The 13,774-nt window shown below is 52.0% G+C and overlaps 1 protein-coding gene across 6 annotated transcripts in view; it reads left to right on the forward strand.

Moving 5' to 3' along the window:
* The first annotated feature begins 716 nt into the window (after window positions 1–716).
* The window catches only part of ESYT3 (extended synaptotagmin 3), a 92,808-nt gene continuing 79,750 nt past the window's right edge, over window positions 717–13,774 (forward strand). For all 6 annotated transcript variants that reach the window (XR_009054354.1, XM_057739558.1, XM_057739556.1 and 3 more), the window contains exon 1: window positions 717–1,254. Coding sequence is in view for 5 of the 6 variants with exons in the window: in XM_057739558.1 (XP_057595541.1) it covers window positions 928–1,254 (327 nt within the window). In the remaining variant the exon portion in view is untranslated. The remainder of the gene's footprint in view (window positions 1,255–13,774) is intronic.

Genomic DNA, 13,774 nt, shown 5'->3' on the forward strand with positions numbered 1-13,774 from the left:
ACAGGTGGCCGCCAAGCACCCCAGGGCCTGCGCATCATTTCTCTTGTCATTCACCATCGCTTGCCGTGCTGGGCGCCTCAAGATGAACAGGACTGGCCTGGCCCCGGAAACTCCCGATCTGATTGATGTAGAAAATGAAGTTCCAAACTGAAACCCGGCACAGAGGGTGGGAGTGCGGGGCAGAGGTTGTTGTGGGGCAGAGGAGGGATTCTGAGCTCGACCGGATGGGGCGGTGGGGGTAGGGTGGGGGTACGTCTAAGCTTTTTAGGTGCAAGAGGAGGGGGCAGCAATACAGGACTCTAAAGTTCACCTCGGGGGCTCAGACACAGGGCCGGACCCAACCTGGGGCTGGGCGGTCCTCGAATGTCCACCTAAGAGCCTACTACACTCGCCTGCACATTACAGACTGGGTGCAGGAAACAGGTTTTAGATGATGTTTATCCATGACAAGCCATTTGTCCACATGCCTCGGTGAGTCATAAACTGCCTGGGGTAGAACCTGGGTGCTGCAATTACAACCTCTTCGGACGCCTGCGCTGGACGTTCACGTTTGAGGGCGCCCTCAACACCTGGCTTTTTTCTAGACCTCGGCAGGCGTCCCCGCACCCAGCAGCCTGACCCCGCCCCCTCCCGCCCGGGCCCGCCCCCTCCCGCCCGGGCCCGCCCCCTCCCGCCCGGGCCCGCCCCCGGGGGCGGAGACTTACGGAGCTGCGGGCCCGGCGTGGAGGCAGCGCGGCGGGCACTGCGCTGCGTGCGCCGCTTAGAGCCCGGAGTTCGCGGCGCGGAAACTGCGCGGGCGCCTCCGCCAAGGCAGGCACGGCGCGGCGGTCCGGTCCTCCCCCGTGGAGGACAGGTGTGCCCGGGCGTCGCGGCTCGCGAGCCTGAGCTCAGGTGAAGCTCTCGGAAAGGGCAGACGGAGAAGGCGAGATGCCAGCGGAGGAGGCTTGTGCCCCCGGCGCCCGTGGTGCCCAGGGGACCGAGCGCGCGCCGGGCCTTGAGCAGCGCCTGCCCAGCCAGCTGCTGCCCGAGCTCTACACCCTCACGGCTCGTGTGCTGTTCTACCTGGCGCCTGTCTACCTAGCTGGCTACCTGGGGCTCAGCGTCACCTGGCTGCTGCTCGGCGCCCTGCTGTGGATGTGGTGGCGCAGGAACCGCCGCGGGAAGCTCGGGCGCCTGGCGGCCGCCTTCGAATTCCTAGACAACGAACGCCAGTTCATCAGCCGCGAGCTGCGGGGCCAGCACCTGCCCGCCTGGGTGAGCCGGGTCGAGCCGGGCGGGGATCGGAGATGGAGAGGGGGGATGCCCTTTGAGGTTCGGAAGGAACCTGCGGTCGGCCGGATAGCTGGGGCGCGCAGACGTGAGGGGGGGAGGGAGCCTGGGGACCCACACACCAAGTCCCCCGCGGAGCGCGCCGCACAGACCCTGGGGGCGGTGGCCCTGTCCCTGGCCGCGGCGCCCCTCGGCCTCATTGCCGCCTCTGGTCTGGCTGTGCTGGGAGCGGGAACCTGGGTTTACACTTGAGGGCCCAGAACCTGGGAGAAAAATCACGGGCGGGCCACACCCAGAAGAAAAACAAGGGCGTCTGGGACTCTGCAAAGTTACTCGTGAAGGAAGCAGAAGACACTTCTTCCACCCGCTTGTTGACTGAGAGAAAAAAACGCAGGGCGCAACACTGACAAATACAGCAGTGACAGAAACTGCAGACGAGTTGCCTTTGGCAGAGGCCCGGACAGAGGGAGGGGGCCCGGCTAGAGATGGGAGAGCGGGGATGGGGCTGCGAGGGAGAGGAGAGAGGCCCGGCCGTCGATGCGCTGGGTCACAGGCTTCTCTCCCTCCCTCGCCTGGTAGAGATGCTCAGAGGCACCCAGACACACCCACACCCACCCACACATTCACACACTCTACAGCTACAAAACCATTTCCTGGTGTGGAATGGCCTGGATTATGGCTTCTCAAACGCTTCTGGCCCTGAGAATCACCTGGCTCACTTAACAAAAACAAGTTCTAGGCCCCACCTCACAAACCCCAGGTGGGACTAAGGAACCTTAGTGAGTCTTATGTTCAGGTGAGTGTGGGGAAACACCTGCAAGAAGGGCATTCAGTCTAAGCCTTGGTCTGGAGCAAACCCCCTTCTCTGGGTGATGAACTGGCGTTGGTTGTCTCTGATTTCTTCCAGATACATTCAGGCACACAGGGAGAGACGTCCAGAGGCCACCAGACCCCTCATTTCCTCGGGCTTGAGGCCTGTACTCTAAAATCTAGCCAGGCTATAAGTTCCTCACACCTGCCCGTGACAGCATCTGAAATGGGTTGAGAAGATATTAGGAAGGCCTATTTATATTTTATAATTAAGCCTTATTGCATTAGTTTTCTAGGGTTGCCATACAGTCCTACACATTGGGTGGCTTAAACAACAGAAACTTATCAAGATCAAGGTGTCAGCAGGGTTGGTTTATTCTGAGGCCTCTCCTTGGCTTTTAGGTGGCTATCTTCCCCTGTGTCTTCACATGGTTTTCCCTCTGTACATATCTGTGTCCAAATTTCCTCTTCTTATAAGGTCATCAGTCAGGGTAGATTAGGGCCTACCCTAATGGTCTTGTTTTAACTTAATCACCTCTGTAAAGACCCTATTTCCAAATACAGTCACATTCTAAGGTACTAGGGGTTAAGACTTCAACATATAAATTTGGGGAGACACAATTTAGCCCATAATACTTACTAGTATATGAATGGACAGTAATGCTTTGTAAATAGGTTTACATATATATTGGGTAGCAGCCATGGAGACAGTGTTTGGGGCCTGTCTCGCCCAGACCTTGGTTTTCTTGCATGGAAGGGGATTGATGGTTTGTGATCTTGAAAAGTGTGCACCCAGAGAGTAGGCCTGGACCTGTCCACACTCCTTGTTCACTGCTGAGGGAGCCCAGGCTGCCTGTCAGACCTCTGTCATGACCTCCATGGCAGCCTCAGTTGGCGAGGGTGGGCCCGTGATACCTCACCAAGTGACAGCGCTTTCTCTTTGCCCTTCTCTGTGGTAGGGAGGCCTCCAGGCACTTAGCTATATGCAAAGGCAACGTTTCTGAAATTGGGGTAAGAATCAGATCCCACAGGGGCCTTGACACCCCCAATCCCCTGACTCCCTCCAAATGCCATAGAAACCGTTCTGGCTCCTCTTGGGGGAGGGGACCCAGGGACTACGTGGATGTAGCCAATAGGGAACTCAGCCTGATGGATGAGACAGAAGATAAAATAGTATCTCCTGGTTCTCACCCCATAAACCACACCCCAGGCCTGACCCAGCTGGGTGCAGGGACACACAGAGGAAGGCACTGGTGTCTCGCCTACCAAAAGGGCAGTTTGGTGTGGGAGGCAGATACAGAACAGGTCACTTCTGTGAGGTCTCAGGGAAGCTGGAGACAGGAGTTTCAGCAGGATCCAGGCCAGGGTCAGGGGCCTGGAGTGAAGGACACCCGACCTGGTTTCCACGTCAGATTGTCCCCAGACCACAGCCTCCCGCCTCCTTGGCAGGGTCCTGGGAAGGGCCTGGCCTCAGCCTGCATTCTCCAGACCCTTCTGGGCTGGCTTGGTTGGCTAGTTTGCAGGGCCAGAGCCTGGGCAAAAACTTTTGGATTGAGGCAGCGGTACCGCAAAGGGCAGTCCAAGCAGAAGGAGGCTTGCGAGCACAGCTCGGGGGTGCAGTGTGGTTGGTATCTGAGGGGCTGCTGTATGGTCTGGCCTGGCGGACGTGTGCAGTGCAGGCTGAGGGACAGGGGCCAAACTAAGGCAGGTTTGATGGAGGCTGGGGCTGATTCTGAAGGCTGAAAGGAGTCTGGGGAAAGTGAAGGCACTGTAACATGCAGCATGGAGGGAGGAGTGAAGTTGGAGGAAAGAGACCAGTTGAGAAACTGATTTGAGCCAAGAAGATGGTGGTTGGGACCAAGAGATGAGGATGAGAGCTGTGCCAAGTGGGATTCCAGGTGCTTGGCGGCCTCTAGATGGGGCTGAGGGAGGGATCAGGGTCTCCTGCTTTCTGATTTGGGGAGCTGGGTGCGCATTACTGGGACTGGGACTCCAGAATGCGAAGCAGGTCTGGGGAGGTTGGTCGTCTGCGTCAACACCTGTGAAGAGCGTGCACATAGATGTGAATGTGGGCTTTTGGACCTGTGTCGTGAAGGTTTCCAAGCCCGGGGATGATGTGGAAAATCTGGAACCTACGTGGTTTGATATCCTTCTCCCGGCTTCTCCCTGCCTCCTGAGGTCACACGCACTGTTGATGAAGACAGAGAGACATGGCTCCCATGTGGTGGGAACAGAGCGTCGGTTGCCCACAGTTGCGGAGCACGGGTGTCTTTATCTTACACATGGACCGTTCAGCACGCCTTCTTCCTGTTCTGAGAACTGGTTTTCTTGCAGTTCTCAAAGATGAAAAGGGATTGATGGCTTATGACCTTCTTTGGTATTGAAAAATAGTTTTGCTAATTAACAGATGGTAGACCAGTAGTCAGGGGATTGAAGATGCCCATGCAGGTCATCACCCAGCACCCACTGTGATGGATGCAGTGAGGATGGATCCCAGCCCCCCTGCTGCTTGTTGGGCTGTGTGTGCACCTTGCTGTAATGTGCACCAAGTCCCTGTGAGGGGCCGGAGGTCAAGGCCAGGCTAAGCCAGAGCCGAGAGGCCATCACTCTCCCCTGCCAGGCCACAGTGGTCAGTTCTCAATGGAGCCGTTCTCTCCTGCGCTGCTAGACGGCTTCTCAACACTTCGCTCCGAGGTGCTGCCTCCAGGTGATCACAGGAGTTGCTTTCCCGCACTGGCTTTCATTGTCCTCACCTGTAAAAACCTGTTAAAGGGGGTTGTTATTGGTTCAACTTCAGACAGACGTGCTTCTCCTCTTGTTCCCTGCCACAGAACACACAGCTCGCGGAAAGGATTCTTCTGCTTCAGAAGGGGTCACGAGTGAAGATGCTGGGGAGCCCCTTGTCTTGTGAATGTGGCCCGACCACATGCAGAGAAGGCAGTTTGTCCTCTGAACAGGGGAGTGGCTGCTGTTTACATGCGAATGTTCCTTGCACTCAGTTTTTAGATATATTTTTCGAGGAATAAAGAGCCTCTTCGGTCAGCCCACCTTGCCAGGGACGGGGCATGTGGACAGCACAGTGACAGAACAGGAGCCCTTGATCCGACAGGGCTGGTGACACCCCAGCTCCACCACTCACCTAGCGGTTGGCCCCGAGGGCTCAGTTTCTACATGTGGTTGTGATGAGTTGAGTCTGAAAAGCAGTCTCTTTGGAGCTTGGCACAAGTACACACTTGGGGGGCTGTCACTGTATCTGCCTCAATTTCCCAGGCCTCCTAACTCTCGCTTTCTCTAACATGAGACCCGTTACCAAGTGGCCCAGCAGCAAACGTGGCTCTGGAGCTGGACGGCTGCAGGGGGCAGCGCCCATCGGAGACTCCAGCCTGGCCTCCAGCCCTTCCTAGGGTTCCGTTCATGGGATTCCAGCTCTGGTGCTCCACAAACTTCCTGTCTGGACTTCAGAGTCAGCCCTTCATGCTCTGGGCTCCTCAAGACCCTTCCTGGGGTGACCTTTGCTGCTTGACGCCTCCACGTCCTCTGAGGCCCCGGGCCCCTGGCTGAAGCTCTGCAGGCTGCCTCCTGGGTCCGTGCACGGTCGGCCCTTCCCTACCCCCCGGTTTACGGGATGCTCGTCGAGCCCTTGACCAGTGCTCAATTGGATGGTTGGTTTATGGAATATTTCTTGTGCCCCTGGTGTAAGGAGGGAAGTTTGGTGCGATCCTCACCTGCCTCCAGGCCAGACGGATGTGTTTGTGGGATGAGGGCCTGGTAGACAGGAAAGAGCTGTCAGAAACCTTGCGTTTTGTCTGCCTGTGGTCTCCCTTCTGGTGTCTGGCCTTGCATTGCCTGGTAGCTGATCGCAATCAGTTGGCAGTTTCATGAGAGACAGTTAACCCTTGTGTGTCTGCAGGGGTGGGGAGTAGGCTGATGTGATGTAGTAGCAGGTATGGACTTGAAGTCTGAGGCTCCTTCACTGAGGGACCTTGGGAAGGTTCCCTGTCTTCTCTGGGTCTCTGATCCCCCCTGAAAATGATGAGGTTCTAGGAGATGCTCTGGAGCCTTTTTAGCTGCAGGAGTGCACCATCATCAATCAGCCCCAATTTAGCTTTTCTCTTGTGCCACATGCCCACAGGACCCTGTTCCCCACCCTTTCTTGCCTCCCTACCACCTAACTGGGTGCGTCCTAGGGGTGCCCACTGAGGAGAGGTGAACCATTCGCCCAAAGCAGTGAGCAGTCCAAGGTCCACAGCAGCATCCCTGGGACACTGGTCCCCTGGGGTGGTTCCTTCCAAGCCTCCATGCCAGCCATTCAGGCTGTGCTTTCCTGGGGCTGAGAGTCTGACATTCCTTCTGTGGGTGGAGCGCAGTCTTCTAGGGCCCAGGCGCTCCTGGTCTGTCCTGTACTGATACTTTTGCTAATTAGGGGAGTAAATGCAATGACAGCTCTGAGCTAGGCTGGACACTCTTAAATTGATCCCAAACCTCAATTCTTGGAACCAGTGCTGTGAAACCTGATTTTAAACATCAGGACTGGTTGGGCGCCGCTTGGCGCTGGGGGACTTCTTTTCCACGAGGCCCCCGGAGCCCTGTGAGGTCTTTCATATGGCTTGGAGTCAGGCCTGTCCTCAGAGAGGAAGAGGCAAGGCAGGTTTTAGTCATGCCCCTTGGGTCTCTGCCCCACATCTTAGTGATGCTTCATGGACTTCTCATGTCCTGGGCCGGGATTGGGTAATAAGAGGGACAGAATGTGGGCCTGGCAAAGGGATCTTAGGCATCCGCGTGTTCGTTCCTTTACTCAGTCGACAAACATCTATCGAGAACTTTCAGTGTGTCAGGCACAGGACTGCAGCCTGGCCTGCAACGTGAGTGACACATGGGCCCTGCCCTCAAGGAATCCCTGAGCTAAATGGGGATTCAGACCCATGAGGACAGCCTTTTCTGATACAGTGTGATCAGTCCTACAAGGTGGAATGTAAGGCCTGGGAAAGCACAGGGGAGAGACTATCTAACCCAGGCTGGAAGTGACCCAGGCAGCCTCCTTGGATGGAGGAAGAGGCACTTTGGTGTTGCTGGCTGTGGTGGGGGTGGGGCACTCTGAGTCCAGAGTTTCCCTCACCTTTGGTCACTTGAGTTTATCACCTCATTCTGGGTGAGCAGATGCTGGACAGTAATTAATGAAACCCAGACTCACAGGAGACGACCTGGTGCTTAAGTTGCAGGGGGCTGAATCTTCCTGAGTTAGAGGTGTCCCCAGCAACCTTTTCTCCAAGCCGAGAACCCAAGTCATTGGGAGGTCACCTGGTGGGCTAGGATCAAGGTCAAGGGTGGGACAGCTCCTGTCCTCCTCTGTTGTGGCCCCCTCTCCAAGGGGCAGAAAGGCATGGACTGCTGATCCTAGCTTCCCTTGGCCTCCTGGCCCAGATCCTTGACAGCAGACAGAGATGTCCCCTCTGTGGGAATGTCTCCAGTGACTTTGGGGGAGCCACTGGGAGGTGTGAACTGCTCTCCCGCCATGACCCACGAAGGCCCCAACCCTGCAACACAGAGGAGCAGGGGGCTGGGACCTTGCCTTCCCTCCCCCTGCCTGCTCCTCCCGCCCCTCCATTCGGTTACTGCTCCCGGCAGAGTCCCGGGGAGTTTTACTTTTTTTTTTTTTTAAGCCCTTTATTGGAATATAATTGCTTTACACTCTTGTACCAGCTTATGAGGTACCCCAGAGTGAATCAGCTGTATTTATACGCATATCCCCATATCCCCTCCCTCCCGCGACTCCCCCCACCCTCCCCGTCCCGGCCCTCTAAGGCATCACCCGTCATCGAGCTGATCTCCCAGGGAGTTTTAAATCTCAGGAAACCTAGGGCTCATAGCCCAAAAGTGTTCCCAGGTGCTGGAGAAAAGTGGTTTCCCTTCCCCTCTCCTCCTCCCTCCACTGCAAATGGTGAAGAGACAGTTAAGATGCTTTCTGCCCCAGTGGGAACTATTCAAGGGGCAAAGCGCCCTTCTCATGACACACCCTGTCACTTCAAGTCAAGGGAATGAGACTTGAGCCCCCGGGCCGCACCGGGAGTCGGGGCTCAGCTCCTGTGCACCCTCCCTCTGCAGGGCACAGGGTGGCTGCTCCCGCCTGAGAAGCCTCATCCCAGCGTGCCCGGGGCCTCTAGTCCTTGAAGTGCTCACAGTGAAAAGCCAAGGAACTCCTCCAGGACGTGGGGTGTTTCGAGACCCCAGATTCACCCACTCCATTCTTTTGCCCATACAGTGTTTACTTTTTAAAGTAACTGGTTATGACTGCTTAAAAATCTCGTTTTTCCGGTTATAAAAGTGCAAATGTTCCCATGGTAGAATATTTGGAAATGGCCTACGAGTAAATATTAGAGTAAGTATTTACAGTCCCGCCACCCAGAGATACACCCTGTGTTTGGGTACACTTCCTTTGTATAAAAGGTCTATGAAAAGTTTATTTGAAACCCTTGAAAAATGTTTTCTTTTAATGTCCTTAACATTATCTTACAAACATTCTTCAAAAACATTCTTAAGGAATATGATATCCTTAATATGAATAGACCATAAGTTGCCTAACCATTTCTCTAACACCCACTATCTTGGTTACGTCCACGTTTGCCCCGTTTCTGCAGTGGGCCGAGGTGGGTGGTATTTCCTCTGTCTGCAGTTTCTCCCTCTGGTTTGCCAGTCTGGCTCCCCTGACCCCTCCTTCAAGTCCAAGCTCAGGCACCTGTGCTGGGACCCTTTGCTCACACCCACTCCACTTCCCGTGTTGACTCGCACCTACCTATTTTTATGTCCAACGTTTCCTCCAGATCGAATGTTCTTTAAGGTGTGCTTCTTGTTCCTCTCTGTACACTCAGCTCCTCACCCAGTGCCCAGTTCATACAGGCTTTCAATAAAAATCTGTGGCATGGATGCCGCAGTGAACGTCTGCAGCGTAATCTCAGTGCCTGTTTCTCCAGTTCCTTACATAGATTACACATTAAACTGATCTGTCAAAACTTAAGACCTTTAAAGATCCTCCTTCCCATCCTACTGTGGCTTCATCAGCACAGAGGAGGATGGTTGGCCTGGAGGATGGTTGGCCTTTGATAAGCAAGAAGATCAGCTTTTTACCCTCCAGGCATTCCTAGACCTAACTGGATCATTGAACTCTCTGGCAACTCAGGATGACACTCAGGTCTCCTTGAAAGACTCTACAGGTAGCTCAGGGCAGTCCCTCTCTGCTCTGAGCCCTTATTCCTCAGCAAGGGTGACAGGCTCCTGGCACCCGCATTGTCCTCACCGATGACTGTCTTTGGAGTTTTATGTGCTCCGACATCTTGCTGGGTCCAACTGACTCAGGCCAGTTCGCAGGCTGGGTGCACTGTTAAGGAATCTGTGGCTTCTAGAACAATGCTAAACAGAATTCCAAGCTGGTCAAGCAATTATTTTCCTGAAAGCACTTTCAGCAGGGTGATTTTAAGCAGCAGAGTTGGGCAGATTTAAAAGCAGTTTTCATGGTTAAATATTTACCTCCCAAGAACAGAGGAAAACAGGGATGACAGGGCTTCATCAGGAGAAAAGTGAATGAAATGAGGGGCCGTTTTCTGGTAGAGGAGGAACCGCTGCAGAGGCACCCCCTGAGCAGGGCCTGTCTCAGGAGGACAGGAGCCCAGCTCGGCCCCCTCGTGTAGCATCTGCATCCCTGTAGGACACTCAGGAGAGGGTCTTCTCTCTTCTTTGCGGGTCAGGAGGGCGCTGGCAACATCAGTTGAGTTAGCAGGAGTGCGTGTATGAGAATGCCCTTTGGAGCAGAACCCTGAGGCTTTTTTTAACCCTAGCAAAGAGGGTGTGTACCTGGGTCTTTGTAGGTACATGTGATTCTGTAGATGGTCTGTGTAGTTCTGGGTGTGTGTGTCTCTATGTGTGTACATATGTCTGTGCATCTGTGTATATCTTGGTGTGTATGTCTGCATGTGTGTGTCCACCTGCCCCTGTATCTCTGTGTCGGTACATGGCTGCTCCCACAGGAGGAGCCACTGTCCCTGTGAGAGGGAGCGAGCAGGGTTCACCTGGTGACAGGCATGCTCTGTACGTGAAGCCCTCCAGTGTCCCTGCCTCCTGAGAGGGTCTGGTGGCCAGAAGCTGCTGTCCAGGCCTCTCACCCCAACCCCAGCCCCTCTGTGGGCCCCATCCCGCAATGAGATGCAGCCATCACTCTGGCTCCATTTCCTCAACTGTGGTGGAATCATTTTCCTAAAGAGTTTAAGAAGTAAATCACGTGATCACCTGAAGCTGAGGCATCGATGTGGACCACTTTGGTGGCCTCTGCTAGTCTGGAATTCTTAGACTTGGTTTGGTTTTCAGTCTTTCCTCTCTGAGCTCTCATTACCCCACTCTCTTGACAATCTCTAAAAAAACCGTCGTTCAATTATTAGCCCACTTTGCCTGGGTGGCTTTGGCCCAAGTGCACTAACAGCTGCGAGACTGCCTTAGCTGAGGGAGACCTCAGATGCAGGCTGAGGCCCCATCTGCTGAAACTTCCCCGAGGGCTCCTGCAGGGGGAATAGCGAGCGTCTGAGATCCTGGTGACTCGACCACGGGCCCAGCAACTTTCAAATTTTCCAGGCCTGCTTTGGGGAAATGTCATACCTGCAATACGTCAGTCAGAAGAGTGGTCATGTTTTTATGGAGACGAGACTTCAAGAGCTCTATCTCCATTTACAAGTAGATTTTTGTCCATCATCTCTCTTGGTTGTAGATCCTGTGGGCAGCACAGGACTGAGCAGCTTCACACCTCAATCAGGAGGAAGCTGAGGTTGCAGGAAGGGAGTCGGACCAGACACCTTTTAGGGGCAAGGGCAGTGCCTCGAGCCAGGCAGAATCGTGATAATTGTGTTTTTCACCCGTTAGCTCTGGCCTCCCTTTGTTTTTTGTGGCACGAAAGATATTCCCTTCGTACAAGAATTGAGGTCCATAGGCAGCTGGTAGGAATTTGATGACAAAGCGGTGTTCTTCTAGGAGTGACAGCTGGAGACACAGGCCGTGACTCTGTAGCCCTGGTCAGAAACCCCAGGGGGCGGAAAAGCCCCCTTGTTCCAGGGCTGGGGGGCCTTGTGTGCTGATACTTCCATAGCCTCCACCACCAGGATCAGAACAAGCTGGTGAGCTTGTGAAAGATGCAAGTTTCCAGACCCTACCCCTGTCCTCCTGAGTCAAAATCTTATAGGGACCTGACGGAGAATCCACATTTGCACCAGCATTCCAGGTGCTGTTTTTATACAGAAAAGTTTGAGAACCGTTTAAACTCAGAGTCTAGCGCTTTGCATCGCCTGGTGGTATGGGTGTGTCTCCTCCGAGCTGGTCCCAGAGACCCCTGGATACTCTCAGCCTCGTGTGAATCAGAACAACAAGGACTTTAAGACTCAGTCTGAGAGTGAGCCGGGTGGCTTCTTTTTATGCCTGCCCTTTGTTTGCCTGGGGAGGGAAAGACACAGACGGAGGCTCTAATTGGGCCCCTTTGCCCCGCCTCACTATGGAGAGCCCCCCATTGGGCAGAGTTTCCCATGAGGCCTCACGGGCATTGGGCCCAGCCTATCTGTGGCTCTTTTTCTGGGGGCGCAGCTCTCTCAGCCAAGCAGCAGAGGGCAGGGAAGCAAGGATCCATTGTGGTCCTTCCCCTTCCGCCTCAATCGCTTTTGCTGCGTTATCCTCATCTCATTTTCTGTCCTCCCTTCTCAGTGGTCTCCCAGAGTGCAGAGCTGCAGGCACTAGGAGATCCAGGGAATTTGCTGGGCTTTGGGTCGGGTAAACTGGACACGCAGCCCACATGATCTGTTCTTGGCACGTAGCTGAGGTCAGAGGTGTCAGTGTTTGTTCCTCTGAGGTCTGTACAACTGCCACCAAGAGTCACCATTTCTAGAGTATTTACTCAGAGACAGGAAGGCTACTGAGCACCTGCATGCATTGTTTTATTTAGTTTTCTCAGGAACTCTGTGAAGTTGGTAGTACTGTACCCATCTTGTGGATGTGAAAACTGAAGTTAACAGAGGTGGAATTTCGAACGCACAATGAATAGGTTAGAAAAGCACTAAGAAATGGACTTCAAATGCTGACATTTCGGGTGGAGGGGGAGGGGAAAATGGATAAGAAAAAGATCTGAAGGCTGGGCTCAGGTATCGAGATGTAAGTCACCCGGTAAGTGCTAGTCTCTGAGCCTCTCCTCGTGTGTCAAATGGGGATCATTGCATCTTTGCTGTTCACGTTATATAGCATGAGGAGGATCAAGTGGAAGTGTCTATGGAATGCCCTTTGTGAGCTAGAAAGCGTGGCCTACTGGTGAGGGCTCAGGTCCCTTGTGGGCAGCCCTCTGCCAAATTAGACTTTCCGTAAGAAAGGAAAACAGTGGTATGTGATGTTTTCTTAAGAGGAGTGAGTGTGGTGGAGTGGAAAAGCACAAACAGACCTGAATCTGTTTCACAGCTCTAGTACTCCACAGCTAGTGATTGTAAGTAACCCCTCAGCCTTAGTTTCTTTATCTGTAAAATGGGGCAAATACAGAATTAAGGTATTAAATGATGTGAGATAACATGAGCTCAAAAAAGCTGAAAATAGGATGGAAAAAGATATAATTGGGCAACTTTGAAACAAAAGAAAAGCTGTAGTAGCAGTTTTCATATTAGGTAAAATAAAATGTAACTCAGATCTGCGGTAAAGACAAAGATGTTATATGCTCATAAAAGGAGCCGTGATTAGGAAGGTGTAACAATCATGGCCATATATGTACTGCATAATATAACTTTGAAATATAAACCAACTACTGACAGAACTGCATGGAGAAGTAGATAAATCAGCAGCTGAGCTTGAAATTTTTCATATATTCCTCTCTGAAAATGGAAAATCAAGTAGACAAAAGAGTAAGCAAGGATAAAGACTGTTTAAAGGAAATGATTAATAAGTTGATCATACATGGAACAGTCATAGAAATTAATCATGAATCAGGCCACAAAGGTATTATCAGTCTATTCCAATGAATTGCCATCCTACAGACTGTTCAGACCATAAAGAAATGAAATTAGAAAACAGTGATAAATAACTATAGATATCTCATATCTAGATATTTTTAAATATTACTATTTTAAAAAATCATTGTTTAAGAGGAGGTTGTAATGGAAATTACAAAAACTGGGAGGTGAATAATGATGAAAAAACTATGTCAAAAATTGTAAGGGAATTTATAACTGAATTTATCATGAAATAAGAAAAATTGAAAATAAATGATTCAACTCAAACTCATAGAGTTTGGCTCTAAGAACATAAAAGAACAACAGATTTACATCAAAGACATAAGAAAGATGGAAATGAATATACAGGTGAAATGAATAAAAATTTTAAAATAAAAAAGGGGAAAGAAAATTATTAACAACTGAAGTTAGTTCTGAAAAAATTAATATAATAGGCAAAACTTTGCCAAGCTTGATAATGAAAAAAATAGAAAAAGATGAAAATAAACAATGTAGAATGAAAAAAGCAGCAATAACTACAGATATAACAGATTATAATAAAATATTATAAATAGCTATATATCAAGACATTTGAAAACCTGGATGAACTAGATACATTTATAGGAAAATATAAATGCCAAGATTACCACACTAAGAAATCAGTAGACCTTGAATACACCATTAACCTCTAAAGAAAGAAATGG

The sequence above is a fragment of the Hippopotamus amphibius genome, chromosome 6 (genome assembly GCF_030028045.1).
Source record: "Hippopotamus amphibius kiboko isolate mHipAmp2 chromosome 6, mHipAmp2.hap2, whole genome shotgun sequence".
Classification (NCBI taxonomy): domain Eukaryota; kingdom Metazoa; phylum Chordata; class Mammalia; order Artiodactyla; family Hippopotamidae; genus Hippopotamus; species Hippopotamus amphibius.